General features: G+C 40.0%; 1 protein-coding gene across 7 annotated transcripts in view; it reads right to left on the bottom strand.

The window, feature by feature from the left end:
- Positions 1 to 15651, bottom strand: part of LOC137095060 (amyloid beta precursor like protein 1-like) — a 129306-nt gene that overhangs the window by 26427 nt on the left and 87228 nt on the right. For all 7 annotated transcript variants that reach the window (XR_010908775.1, XM_067461257.1, XM_067461259.1 and 4 more), the window contains 3 exons: positions 7896 to 8024; positions 7417 to 7516; positions 5512 to 5658 (listed from right to left, as the gene is read on the bottom strand). Coding sequence is in view for 6 of the 7 variants with exons in the window: in XM_067461257.1 (XP_067317358.1) it covers positions 5512 to 5658; positions 7417 to 7516; positions 7896 to 8024 (376 nt within the window). In the remaining variant the exon portion in view is untranslated. The remainder of the gene's footprint in view (positions 1 to 5511; positions 5659 to 7416; positions 7517 to 7895; positions 8025 to 15651) is intronic.

The raw sequence follows: 15651 nt of genomic DNA, 5'->3' as shown, positions 1-15651 counted from the left end.
TGGCTAGTATTTATATAAAAATTAGTCTTGAGAACATTAATGAGAGGTATAATGTATAGATAAAACACCAGTTAAAACCAGGTCACTTCAAACTTATAATCAATATTGTTCAGATGACTTCTCCATTGAAAACATACATTTTAAACATAGCCATCATACTTACTCTTCTATGTATATTTTTACTCTTGGTCTATTTATTTGTAAACATAAAGAGCACAGGGGAAAATTCAATGGACTGAATTTAAACCCCAAAGGCACAAAATCCAAAAAAAGTTTAAGTCAGATTTCTGGCCAATTTAGGGCAAGAACAGGGAACTTTTAACTCTCCAAATGTTTTCTTTTTCAAATCCCAGTATCACTTTTTATCATGGAGAAGACACAAGGATTATGGCTGAGTTTTCAACATAGTGATTAAGGGCATCATAAACATCCAGATCCAAATTCTAATGGAAACTCTACCACCAGTGACCAAGAGTTGTATGGAGGTAGCTTCCATTTCTAATTTGCTTCTTTGTTCAAGAAGGAGAATTTGATGGCGAGGAGAGGAAATTACATCTTCAAAAAGGGAAATGTGTAGCTGGCATGGAAACAGGCATGGGATATAGAAAGAACTATGTCTACACATTTTTCTAGAATATCCCAAAAGGTCTTCCAAAAGACCTTCACATATGTGGAAGCTAAAACATGGGAAGCAACCAAGGTCGGCGGTTCGAATCTGTGAGATGGGGTGAGCTCCCATTTGTCAGCTCCAGCTTCCTATGTGGGGACATGAGAGAAACCTCCCTTGGGCGTCCCCCTGGGCAACGTCTCTGCAGATGGCCAATTCTCTCACATCAGAAGCGACTTGTAGTTTCTCGAGTTGCTTCTTACATGATTGTGCAATGGGTGAAACCCTTGTGCTGGCTGAACAGCTGACCTGAAGGTCATTGGTTCGAATCTATGAGACAGGGTGAGCTCCCATCTGTGAGCTCCAGCTTTCTATGTGGGAACATGAGAGAAGCCTCCCACAACCGTCCCCTGAGCAACGTCTCTGCAGATAGCAAATTATCTCACATCAGAAGCGACTTGCAATTTCTCAAGTCACTTCTGACACGATAAAAAAACAAAAAAACAAAATGACACACAGAAAGGAGAATCCCATTGACTTAATGGGTCAGCTCTTGGGGATTCAGAATGGGATAATTTATATGGCTTTAAAACTGAATGAGACACTGCATAATAATTTTTCTTCCAGGAAGAGTTCAGGTTTTTTAATAATTTGCTTTGGTTTAAAAACATGAACTATTGGTTAAACAATGGAGTTAAAACACAACTACAAGTTGCTGAAATGGTCAAAAAGTTCTACAATATATTTATGTGTGTGTGTGTGTGTGTGTAAATATATATATAACACAATCTAAATCAGGAGAAACTACACAAGTTCCCACCCTCCCCAAGCACATTGTAAAATGCAAAAGATATATTTTTTTAAAATCCCAACCACCTGATTCAACATAGGTTTTGCAGTGGTTCCCAAACTTTTGTCCTCCCAGTGTTTTGGACTTAAACTCCCATAATTCCTAACAGCTGCTAAAATGCATGAATACAGTGATCAAATCCACACATGTTGAAATGAGGAGAGTTGACTATATTATTTGTCCAGTACTTCGTTGGGAGTTGAAGTCTAAAACACCAGGAAGACTAAAGGCTGGGAACCCTTGGTTTAAAGGTAGTGAGTCTGCTTTAATCATTGAGAACTTGACAAAAGTGAAAATACAGAACCAAGGAATTTATCTTTAACATTAGCAGATCCACAGATAGGCCCAGATCTTCCAGTGGGAAACGTCTTCCCAAGTATCAATGAACTAAAAAACAGATGTCTATGAACTAAAAAAGTTTTATCTACTAGAATTGCAATAAAACACAGACAATGTACCATCAGCATAGTAAAAACAAACATACAAAATAACAAAACAAGTATAAGATGTAAAGTCAAAATGGTACTGGAAAATGCAATTTAACAGCTCATCATCCGATACCTTCAAATAGATACCTTGTATTTGTTGGGTTATTACAAAAGGGAAACATTAGAAGATCTGTTTGACAATTAACTGCTGTAGTAAAACATTCCACATTTATTTATTTACTAGCTTGGGGAACCGGCGCTGCCCGGGTTATTTGAGAAAGGAATTGTGTATCAAGGTTGGTCTTCATCAGTTATTTATATGGCTCGCAGTGGTCTCAGGAAGTTAGTGAAGGTACTGTGAGACCCATCATCTGTGGTCCATCCTCCTCCAAACTGCTCCAGGATGGAGAGTGGGTCATGGTGGCTCTGTGTGCCAAGTTTGGTCTTGATTGGTCATTAGATGAGTGCTGCAGAAGTCTTGGGAAGTGAGCGGAGGTACTTGAAATCCCATCATCCATCGTTCTCCCCCAAACTTCACCAGAATATTGAGTTTGCCATGGGGGCTCTCTGTGCCAAGTTTGGTCTTTATTAGTATTTGGATGTGTGTCACTGTGGTTTCAGGAAGTGAGTGAAGGTACTGCAAGTCCCATCATCCATCGTCCATCTTCCTTCAAATAGCACCGGGATGTAGGTTGGGTCATGGGGGCTCTGTATGCCAAGTTTGGTCTTGATTGGTTATTAGATGAGGGTTGCAGCAGTCTTGGGCAGGGAGTTGAGGTAATTGAAGTCCCATCATCCATGGTCTGTCCTCCTCGAAAGTGCACCAGGATGTAGAGTAGGTCATGGGGACTCTGTGTGCCAAGTTTGGTCTTGATCGGTCATTGGCGAGGGTCTCAGGAAGTGAGTGAAGTGACTGCAAGTCCCATCATCCATTGTCAAATTTTTACAAACCGCACCAGGATGTAGAGTGGGTCATGTGGGCTCTCTGTGTGAATTGTGACCCTGATCCATCATTGTTGGCAGTTGTAATGGTCTCAGGAAGGGAGTGGAGGTATTGCAAGTCCCACCGTCCATGGTGCATCCTCCTCCAAATCACACCAGGATGTAGAGTGCATCATGGAGACTCAGTGTGTCAAGTTTGGTCTTTTTCGGTAATTGGATGAAGGTTGCAGTGGTCTCAAGAATTGAGCAAAGGTACTGCAAGTCCCATAATCCATGGTCCATCCCCGTCCAAACCACACCAGGACATAAAGTGGGTCATGAAAGGTCTATGTGCCAATTTTGGTCTTGATCATTGGATGAGGTTCACAGCGGTCTCAGAAAGTGAGTGATAGGACTGCAAGTCCCACCATCCATGGTTCATCCTCCTCCAAACTGCAGTAGGATGTCGAGTGCATCTTGGGGGCTCTGTGTGCCACGTTTGGTCTGTATTGGTAATTTTCTGACAGAGCCCCTGGCCTTTTCCTTTCCTCTGTCATCTCGGAATCTTGGAATTGTGGCTGGCCAATCAGAGACCATATGCAAATTTCCTTCTCTCATGTCTCCGTTTCTGTCATGAACCCTTTTCTCCACCAGGGGCTCCTGTTGCAGCTGGCCAATCAGAGACCATATGCAAATAGCACCACAGTGGCAGCCAATCAGAAAGCTGGCACATACCCGGTCGCACCGCCGCATACAAACTTTGACTTTTGTTATATGTATAGATTTCTCACACTTCCCCCCCTCGCACCCCGACCTTCTCAACCCCTGAGGGGGGACTCAGGGCACTTACAAAAGGCACAATTTGATGCCAGCACAACAATAAGATAAAATAAAACATATATAAACAGTAATTAAAATAATTAAAAACAATCCATTATACATCACAATCCCTAAAACCAATCTAGTGCTCAGTGTTTGCCAGCTCAGAGTCCGTAAATTCAATTCCACATTGTCAAATCCATCAATTCTAGTCGTCCCTTGTCCTTTGTCTATCTGCCAGATTACCCGAAAGCCTGGTTCCAAATCCATGTTTTAATTTCCTTCTAAAAGAGAGGAGAAATGTCGATGACCTAATTTCCCCGGGGAGTGAATTCCACAGGTGAGGGGCCACCACCGAGAAGGCCCTGCTCCTCATCCCACCAACCTCACTTGTGATAGAGGTGGGGCTGAGTAGAGGGCCTCCCTAGAAGATCTCAAACTCCGAGGTGGGACGTAGAAGGAGATGCGTTCGGATAGATACGTATAGGGTTTTGTAGGTCAAAACCAGCACTTTGAATTGTGCTCGGAACTGGATCGGCAGCCAGTGGAGCTGACATAACAGTGGGGTGATATGCTCCCTGTATGACGCTCTGGTGATTAATCTGGCTGCCGCTCAGTGGACTAATTGAAGTTTCCGAACAGTCTTCAAAGGCAACCCCACATAGAGTGCATTGCAGTAATCTATTCGGGATGTAACAAGAGCGTGGACTACTCTCTTCTGGTTTGTTTTGCTATTGTTTTCTTGTTCTTTTAAAATTATTATTATTATAATTATATTTATTTATATCTCACTTTATCTCCCCCGAATGGGACTCAAAGCGGCTTAAAATAAAAGTGGCTTAATATTAAAAGATACGAATATACAAACATTAAAACAGAATAAAATATAAACAGTATTAAAATTGGCAGTTAAAAATAATTCAACATATTCAATGCATATACTCTTTCATTTCATGTGACTGACATTGATATGGCTGTATTTTAATTTGCAGCTACTGCTGCATTTTACTGAGTATTTTATTTAAACTAGAAGGGATTTATATCTGTCCTGGATATATTTGTTTATGTAGATTGACACTGTTATATATATTTTACTGTATCTTGTGTATTTTGTTACACTACTATGTGCTTTTGTAAGCCACCCCATGTCCCTTTTGAGAGATGGTGATGTGATATAATAATAATAATAATAATAATAATAATAATTATTATTATTATTATTATTATTATTATTATTTGAAACACAACAAGATGAGTCCACAGCAAACAGGATCAGTCTGCTGGCTGTTGTATTGGATCACATGTCGGACACTTCCCAAGTGTCTAGGACTGTGTGATGTATCGGCGAATAATGCGTGCAGATCCCAGTAAGGTGGCCTTCTGCAGCTGTCAGATGGTATTCTTGTCAGCGCCAATTATGTTTAAGTGCAGGCCAAGGTCTTTAGGCACTGCACCGAGTGTGCCAATCACCACTGGGACCACCTTTACTGGATTGTGATTATTATTATTATTATTATTATTATTATTATTATTATTATTATTTGAAACACAACAAGATGAGTCCACAGCAAACAAAATCATTCTGCTGGCTGTTGTATTATTATTATTACTATTATTATTAGTATTAGTATGATTATTATAAAACCACAGCACCTCCTGTCTGAATAAAAAAGGGTTTAGGCTGTCACCGGAAGGACAAGAGGAAGGGAGCCATTCTGGCTTCCCTGGGAATCCTTCTAGTTTCATCCATAGGCCACATTTCCTATGAGTCAATATCATTTGTACTGTCCTGATATCAGCTATGATATGCAAGGACTGCCAGTAGGCTACACTCCTCACCTCTGCAAAGCAAAGCAAAGTGTCTAATCCAGACATAGGGCACTCACCTTCTCCATCATGAGGGTAAGAGCGGCTCTCTGAAACAAGGTCCTCATTGCTGTCCATGGGCAAGAACTCCTCTGTGGAATGAGTCTCTGAGATGGAAGTAGTGAGGAGGTCGCTGGTGGAGACACGTTCTGATCGCAGCAACTCCTCTGAAAGAACATTGTCCCCAAAAAGAGAACAGTAAATTATTCTGAGGTCTAGCCAAGGACCGAGATTTTAACTTGTCATCAATAAATACTTGACCCCCCCCCCCCCACTTTTCCCCCAAAGAACTAAGTCTCTTCCTTCACTCAAAACCCACTTAATGAAGGCAACATCTAGAAAGATGAGGAAAATGCATATTCAGGTTTCACAATTGTTTGCAATTGTTATGGTGGAAATAATTTCTGTGTAAATCTTTTTTTTCTTCTTCAGAAAATACCTTTTTCTAGTTTGGTTCAGGATAATGGAAATTGGTAAAAGATTGCTTTTTATCTTGTTTTGTAAGCATTAGATTTCAATATTATTGCCAAATATTATTGCCAATATTACCACCAAATCTGCCACTACTAGTAATATTATTGCTTCTAGTAATAGTATTACCATTAAATCTGGCATTGATTATGTTGTGAACCACCTTGAGATCCCCGCAGGGTTGAAAAAAACAGTATATAAGTGCAATCAATCAATCAATACTGTATTCACCTCTCCTTTTCAGTGAAGAAACGTGATGTATATGACAGCTAAGACACATCACCAATAACTAATCATACAAACTGTCACAATAATCAAAATAGCGAAAAAGGCCAGGCTGAAACATGTCTTCATACCCTTCCTAAAACCAGCCGGAGTGGAAACTGATGCCCACTTTAAGGAAGTGTTTTCTACAGTGTTGGAGTAACACCAATGAGAGCCCTCTTCTACATGCTATCCAGTGGACCTCTGCAGTAGACAACAGCCAATCCCTTTGCAATGTCAGAAATACAGCTTAATGGTGTAGCATTAGAAAATGTTGACTATTTCCGTTACCTTGGCAGCTACCTCTCCACAAAAGTCATCATTGACAGTGAAATACAACACTAACTGAGCTCTGCGAGTACAGCATTTTTCCGAATGAAGCAGAGAGTGTTTGAGGACCGGGACATCTGTAGGGAGACCAAGGTGCTTATTTATAAAGCCATTATCCTCCCAACCCTGTTATACGCCTGTGAAATGTGGACTGTCTACAGATGTTATAAGAAACTCCTGGAACTATTCCATTAATGCTGCCTTCAAAAAAATCCTGCAAATCTCTTGGGATGACTGGCGGACAAATGTCTGTGTGCTGGAAAAAGCAAAGACCACCAGCATTGAAGTGATGCTCCTATGCCATCAACTACGTGTTGTCCAAATGCCCTGTCACCGTCTCCCAAAGCAGTTACTCTGCTGCGAACTCAAGAATGGGAAATGGAATGTTGGTGGACAGGAAAGGAGATTTAAAGATGGGCTCAAAGCCAACCTTAAAAACTCTGGCATAGACACTGAGAACTGGGAAGCCCTGGCATTTGAGCGCTCTATCTGGAGGTCAGCTGTGACCAACAGTGCTGCAGAATTTGAAGAGGCATGAATGGAGGGTGAAAGGGAGAAACATGCCAAGAGGAAGGCACATCAAGCCAACCCTGACTAGAACCACCTTCTGCCTGGAAGAACATCTGGATCAAGAATAGGGCTCCACAGCCATCTACAGACCAATCGCCAAGACACCACATCTGGAAGACAATCATCCTTGAGCTACGAGGGATTGCCTAACAACAACAACATTAACCCATTGTACCATCACGGCTCTTGGCTAATGGTAAAACTGTCCCTGGTTTGAATAGTGAGGTTGGGAAGAGAATTGAAAGGGGAAGGGAGATACTGCATTGTGTGAAATGGATTTGGGTACTTACCAATGTCTCCTCGAAGCTCCTGAGCCAGCTGGGGATTCTTATAGAGCAAAGCCAGGCTCTGATTCATCCGTTCTTCAATTACATGGAGGTGTGTGTACACCTAGAGAAGAAGAAGCCAACATGAACCAACGTTCCCCGAATGACAAAGTTTCTGGGAGCCCCTATGGGTTGCACCACCCTCTTCAAGCAAAAGTGGCTAGAATTCCAGCCCCTGTTTAATTACATCTCTTGAAGTCAAAATAAGTACAGAGGGGTATGCAATGGGATTTTAAGGCAAAGTATGATTTCTAGAGGTTTCTAAGACAGCTATGTTCTTTTTTTGGTGTTTAAGTTCAGTCAGTTAAAGCACTCTGGGACTGCAAAAAAATTGGAAGTGGAACACAAGGCCCATGAGTTACATGCTGGCCACCCTCTTACATAGAAAGGTAGACACAAGTCAGAAATGGGAGGATGGATTAAAGGTGGAGGGGGATTCACACCTGGAACTTCATTTGTTCAGCCTTCTCAGGATCAGCAGCAGCCACGTGTTGGTAATGGCGGAGAGTGTGGCGTTGATCCTTCTGTTCTGCCTTCACATACCTCTTCAGAGCTGCCAGGGCACGATCCGGCTGGGATAAAGGGGAAAAATATGAAATATATCAGCTGAATGCTAGTTATCCCTTTCCCATTTTTTGCTCATATTTGAACAACCAGCATGCACACTTATGTCTTTCTCTTTATTGACACCCATATTTGGCATAAGCGTGGAAAGTACAGAATGTGAGCCACAGTGAAAGACATCACCTGTGTAACCTGAGCCATGACCCATTTAGTCATGCTCCCATGGACATAAACCTTACCTATTTATTTATATATTTACAGTACTTATATTCTGCCTTTCTCACCCCAAAGGGGACTCTCTGCAGATCACAGAACACATATACAGCAAACATTCAATGCTGACTATACAATGACAAGATAGACAACAGATATAGGTATATTTCGGATTTTTTTTCATCATTCGGCATCTTTTGGAAGCTGTGCTCGGTTTTGGCCACAGGAGGGTGCTGTTGCTTCATCTCCTTGCCGAAGAGCTTTCTTTGTTTGTAAACTTTGCTCTGAAACACTGTGTCTAAAATATATCCCCACTTAATGGGGTTCCTATTCATCTACTCATATTGCTGTTTTTAATCTGTTAGTTGGGTGGGGGAGCTGGGCTGAAGGCCAGGAGCTCACCTTGACCCGGATTCGAACCGTCAACCTTTTGGTGGGGAAGGTTTACTGCAACTGCAGCTGGTGATTAACCTGCTGTGCTAAAGCTGGTCCTTAGTTGTCAATATACTGCCATGCTACCATTGGGCTGGTGATTATAGCTATTGTGTTAAAGTGTGAGAGTAGCAGATAACTAGAAATCCAGGAGACCCCGGTGGCACAATGATGTAAAATATAAAGGATTAATTGGGAAGCTTCCTTTACAAAAGGAACACAGGATAGGGGAGGAGGGTTGAACCCTGTATTTCTGTCCTGCTCTCCTTCCGTGTCATACCTCTACTGGACATGAGCTCTCACAGTGGATTTGTAATAGGAAATGGTGCTGTGTGTGTGTTAAATTTCCCTTCTCTGACCTCACTGTCCTGACCTACACCATTACCCATCCTTTGCAGCTGCTTTTTCTAAAGGAAGAGGTGGAGTCAATTCTAAGCACAATAATTAACATCACTTATAACTTGACATGCAATTTTGCCGTTAAGAAACAGCTTTTCTGAATTCAGCTTTTTCTACTCTACAAATCCTGCCAATTTTCAATCTGACAACAGAGCTCAAAAAGATTATTTTCAGACTGCCCTGGAATTTGGATATCCAATGTTCTGGGCACCACAATTCCAGAAGGGTATTGACAAGTTAGACTTCCGGCTGGCAGCGGAGTGGTCGCCTACCATCAAGCCTCAGCTGATTTATTGAGATAGTTGGGAGATAACATTAATTCTCCTGTGCTTAACTCAAATCTGTTATTTGAACAGACCGTGAGGAGATAGCTGGAACTACCAAAGCAAGCATTTAAGAAACGGAGGATTTCTCTTCGTCAATCTAAACAGCGGCTAGGTTCCAAAGGAGCTCCTGTCTCATTATCTCACCAGCAGAATTGGCTGCCAGTTTTGTTTTCACAGTAAGGACACTTTTTGTTTATTTCTCTTCTTTGCTCTTCTCAAAGAAATTTAAAGTGCACCACTCAGAGAGGATCTGTTTGTATTCATACCCTGGGCAAAAGACAGATAGACTGTTTAATTCCCTCTATTGGCTGATGAGAAGGGGTTTAATTGTCTGGATTCATACTGCATACCTCAATCTCAGCCCATCTAGAAGACAGAAAAGGACTCAAACTTAAACTGTGCTTTTATTAACTTTGTTATGAATCAATGAAAACTCTAAAGGAAATTGTTATTTTGTCTTCCTAATGAACTTTAAGTTGGAATAAGACAACTTTGCATGATTAAAGGATAAAACCCACAGTCCCTTCCCCCCTCAACTTCAGCATAGCTTTTTCTTCATTGTTGTGGCTACGTGTGGCCTTGAACGATAAGACAGCTGCTCATCACCAAAAAGACAAATGGAGAAAAAAGGCCAATCACCTCGCCTGTCTGGGCTGAGTGCCAAAGGGCTGATAACATCATATGCCACTGTGGTGGGTGGAGCTGAAAAGCCAAAAAAGCAGCCAAATGCCAATACTCCCCTTGGTGGCCTCTCTGAGCAAATTCTTCTGGAAATTAGATCTATGATCCAGGATTTAAAAGGGAGCATGGATTCATTAAGGGAAGTTGTCAAGAAAATTACAGAAAGACAAGATGCCATCGAAAATAAAGTAACAAAACTAGAGACAGAGAGTAAATCCCTGAAAAAGAAGGCCGTGGGGAACAGAGACCTGATAAAAGAGGCACAACTGAAACAAGAGACATTACAAGATCAGATGGAATTATTGGAACTAAAGGTTAATGAAAGCTCAATCGGAATCAGAGGCCTGCCAGAGGGAGTTGAGAAAGGAGATTTGAAATCCTATCTGATTCAGACCATCACAACACTTTTGGCAGAAAAAGATACAGATGTGGTGTACACAATGGTGTCGGCAGCCTATAGGGTCAACACTGCCTACACAAGAATTAAAAAAGTGCCTAGAGACTGTATCCTCCAGCTAATTTCTAAATCCTTCAAAGAGCTCATTATAAGCAAACAATATGAAGCTCCAATAATGGTGGAAGGTCGCAAAATCCGGTTTCTCAAAGAGATCCCAATGAGGCTGTTAAGAAAAAGAAAAGAATTTGCCTTTTTAGTGACAAAATTGAAGAGGAAAGGCATTGTCTTCTAATGGCAATTCCCCCAGGGTTTTTCATTTTACTATAAATCTAAAAGACACACAATTTTGGATGTAACAAAAGCAGAACAATTTCTATGTAAATATAAGAGGGATTTTGAGGAGGACACTGATCGAGAGGAGATACGCCCATGAAGAAAGGGGATGCAGAAGGACCAGGGATCTTCAGCTGCGTGCCTGAGCCCACAAGCAGAAGGGGAAGGAACAGAGTAGCCAGAAGCGGGCAGATGATGATGAGGAAGAAGAAGAAGAAGAAGAAGAAGAAGAAGAAGAAGAAGAAGAGAGACTGTTTCGATACTGTGTAATATCTTGGGGGGTATATAACTATGGGTAACAAGATGTGGGATGAATTTGTGGTTTGAGGAGGGGGGAGGGAGAAAGAGGAGGGGGTTAATAGATGAAATCACATGGGTTAAAATTTCTATGAATGTGAATGATCTGAACAACTAAAGGATAAGATCAGGTTAGGAATACAAAATTACATTAAAGAAAATAGTAACAAGGATATAGCGGAAAAGACTGTTTGGGACACAGAAAAGCGGTGGTAAGAGGTTTACTAATTCAACATCATGCTATTTGGTGTAAAAAAAGAAATAATATGCAATTAGAGATGCTTACCAAAATTAGAGAGAAAAATGAATTAGAGAAGTCTAAGGAGGATAAGAAAAAAGCAAAACAAGAGCTAGCCAAAGTTCAGCAGCAATATGAATTATTCTTATCAAATGAATTAGAAAAGAAAATTATGTATAATAGGCAAAACTTTTTGAAAATGCTAATAAACTGGGCAGGCTCTTGGCATGGCAAGTGAAAGATCACAGGAAGAGACCAATAATAGCCAAGATAAGGCGCAAAGGAGAGACAATCACGAACATAAGAAGAACTCAAAAAGTTTTTGAAGAGTATTATAGAAACCTCTATAAAAATAATCCAATAGATACTAAAAAAAAATAGATCAATACCTAGCTGACATAAAGGTCACCAAACTCACAGAAGATATGAAATCAGATTTGGATAGACAAATCACATGGGAAGAATTGAAAATAGCTATAGATAAAGCTAAATTAAATAAAGCCCAGGATCCAGATGGTTTCTCTGCTCTGCTTTATAAGGTGTATAAAGAAGAATTAGGCCCCTTATTGCTTTCTACGATGAATCAAGGAGAGATGCCTGAGTCCTGGGAGGAAGCTACAATAGTTCTTTTATCTAAACTAGACAGAGATATTGAGCAAGTGAAGAATTATAGGCCAATTTCATTGGTCAGTAACAATTATAAGCTATTCGCAGAAATTCTAGCCAACAGGTTGAAAAAAAAACCTTAACCAAAATAGTACACGGGGATCAAGCAGGCTTCCTCCCAGGTAGGCATATGAGCCAAAATGTGAGAACAGTGATAGATACACTAGAATACGCTGAACAAGATCCGAGTAGAGAGATCGCGTTATTGTTTTTAGATGCTGAGAAAGCATTTGACAATGTGAGGTGGGACTATATGTTTAAAGTATTGGACCACTTTGGAGTAGGTCAATATTTCAGAAAGGCAATATTTATTCAAGGCAAAGAGCCAAATTAAAAATAAATGATCAAATGTCAAATTATATAGAAATTCAAAAAGGGACAAGACAAGGCTGTCCCTTGTCGCCCTTACTGTTCATTTGGATATTAGAAATTTTGAATAATAGAATTAGAGAAGTTAATGAAATTAAAGGAATTAAAGTAAAAGGGTATGAATTTAAAGGGAAGGCGTATGCAGATGATTTGGTCTGTTTTTTAAGGGAACCTTTAAGAAGCATACATGCCTTATTGGAAATTATTAATGAATTTAGTGTTGTGTCAGGCTTTAAAATTAACAAGGAGAAATCTGTATTTCTAACTAAGAACCTATCTAAAAGTGATATTGTTAAATTGGAGAATATAACTAATTGTAAGGTAGCCCCCAAAGTAAAATATCTTGGACTATGGTTAAGTAACAAAAATAGTAAACATTACCAATACAAATATGACAAAACCTGAAAGAGATAAAAAGGGATCTTAAAAATTGGCAAAGACTTCAACTCACCTGGTTAGGGAGTATAGCAGTGGTAAAAATGATAGTATTGCTCAAAATGTTGTTTTTGTTTCAAAACCTACCAATTATTAAGGGAGTAAAGGTGTTTGGAATATGGAAACAAGATCTGGTCAAATTCATTTGGAAAGGTAAAACAGGGAGAATTGCCTACAGGAATCTTATTGATGGGAAAAACAGAGGGGACCTGGCACTGCCAGATCTCAGGTACTACTATGAAGCTGCAAATTTCAGCTGGCTAAAGGAATGGATTAAAATGGACAATAAGGAGTTGTTTAAGTTAGAGGGCCATAATTTAAGATACGGATTGCATGACTATCTATGGGATTATAAGGACAGGGTGAACAAAGAATTTAACAGGCATGTAATAAGAGCCAGCCTTTTAGCAACATGGAAAAGATACAAGAAGGGTATGGAGCCAAAAAATCCCCTTTGGCTGTGCCCACTGGAAGCCGTCCAGAGACCAACCACACATGCTGACTCCGGCACATACAAGAATTATCTAGTCAAAGAGAAAGGACAATGATTACTTAAAAGCAAAGAAGAATCTGGGTTAAAAGTTTGGTTCAGTTTTTCCCAACTACATGACAGATTTAGGAAGGATGCAAAAGTAGGATTTGCCTCTAATAAATCAGAGTTAGAAAGTAAATACGAGAAGGGGAACAAAGGCCTAATATCCAGACTTTACAAATATATTTTAGAATACAATTTAGTAGATAACCAAATAAAAACCGTTATGATCATGTGGGCCAAAGATGTAGGCAGAAATATTGATCTGGAAGAGTGGGAACATCTTTGGAATAAAGATTCTCAGTGGCCAGCTCAATTAGAGAAAATATGTTTAAAATGTTTTACAGAACCTACATAACGCCAGAGTTACTAGCCAAAATAGATAAAACAGGACAAGTGGCTTGCTGGAGATGCAAGGGATCTTTTTTCCACGTATGGTGGACCTGCAACATAGTTAAAGAATTCTGGGAAAAAAGTGGTGAAAGAAACAAACAAAATGATTAGCAAAAAAAAAAAAATCAAGAAAACCCCAGAAATGTGCTTATTAGGAATATTTAGAAGTCATATTAGCGCAGCAGATGAAGAAATTTGTCAGTATTGTTTTGTCGCTGCAAAATTAACAATAGCTAAAACATGGAAGGGGGGGGGGGGAGAGTTAACTATTAAGGATTGGAGAGATAAATTAGTAGATTATATCCAAATGGCCAAACTGACAAATAGCAGCAGAGGAGAAAATAATGAAGAATTTGTTTAAAAATGGAGGTTGGCAATTGGATATCTCGAAAAGAAGACAAAAATAGATTTGAAGATCACCATAAAGGGGATTAAGTGAAAGAAAACATGTGGGTAGTTGTGGGTTAGTTATGTGATCCACACGGAGTAGTGTCGGAGGTCAGGGGGGTTGGGTTCACGGGTGTGGGGTTAGAGGGACAATAAATGTTAATGTATTATAACTGTACAGTCAAAGTTGGTTTTTCATATGTTTAACGAGCACTGACTGTATACTATTCTGTAAACTTGCATACCCTTTTGTATATCCTTTTTTTCTTTTCTGTTGTTTTGTTTGTTTTCTATTTATTGTCGAAGCCTTTCATGGTCGGAATCACTAGGTTCTTGTGGGTTTTTTCGGGCTATATGGCCATGTTCTAGAGGCATTTCTCCTGACATTTTGCCTGCATCTATGGCAAGCATCCTCAGAGGTAGTGAGGTCTCTCTACCTCACTACCTCTGAGGATGCTTGCCATAGATGCAGGCGAAAGTCAGGAGAAATGCCTCTAGAACACGGCCATATAGCCCGAAAAAACCCACAAGAACCTATTGTTTTCTATTTATTTCTGTTTTCCTCTGGTGTCAGTTTTGTTTTCTGTATGCACCATAAACCAATAAAAATTAATTTAAAAAAAGACAAGTTAGACAAGGGTGACCAAAATGATTGAAGATTTGGAAGCCAATTGTTCCAAATCTTCGACAGCTACCATTATTTTTTAATGAAAAAATATTTCTAAAGCAAATATTGGATTATGTTAAGTTTTATCTTTGGTTAATTTTGTTTATCATTCAGTTTAAAATTAGGCTCCTTTTTTGCTTTGATGTAATTTGTTTATATTTCTTCTCCTTGTTGGCACTGAATGTTTGCCATATATGTTGGAAACCACCCCGAATCTCTTCGGGATTTAGTGTGGTCTACAAATAAATAATAATCATCATCATCATCATCATCATCACCACCACCACCATCATCATCATGTCAGGAGTGACTTGAAAAACTGCAAGGACATTGCCCAGGGGATGTCCAGATATTTTGATGTTTTACATCACTGTGGGAGGCTTTTCTCATGTCACTGCATGGGGGTGCTGGAGCTGACAAATGGAGCTCATCTGCACTCTCTGGCCCATGTTGTGGCACTGCTGAACCACTGACCTGTTGGACTTCATTCCTGCTAGCACAAGGGTTTAATCCATTGCACCACTGGGGGCTCCATTGTTGTTGTTGTTGTTGTTGTTATTATTATTATTATTATTATTATTATTATTATTATTAAAAAAGAGATAAGCCGCCGAAGAAAAGACTTGGTATCTGTCAAGCTTGTTATTGAATGAATCCAAACTGCCAGAGGTCCTTGATTTAATTAGCATTCTTGTTGAACTTGCCATCCTAAATCCCAGTACAAGTACTGGCATCATCACTGGCATAAAAACAGAAGCATGAAAGGGAGTGCAGGCAATGGGAAAGAATGGTTAAAGAGGTTACTGTCAACCGAATAAGGAATTGCCTCTAGAACAAGTACAAAGGTGCCATTGTAAAGGGTATGGAGAG

Source organism: Anolis sagrei, chromosome Y, assembly GCF_037176765.1.
Source record: "Anolis sagrei isolate rAnoSag1 chromosome Y, rAnoSag1.mat, whole genome shotgun sequence".
Lineage (NCBI taxonomy): Eukaryota > Metazoa > Chordata > Lepidosauria > Squamata > Dactyloidae > Anolis > Anolis sagrei.
Note: the sequence above shows the minus strand (reverse complement) of the source record. Positions and strands in the feature narration are given on the sequence as shown.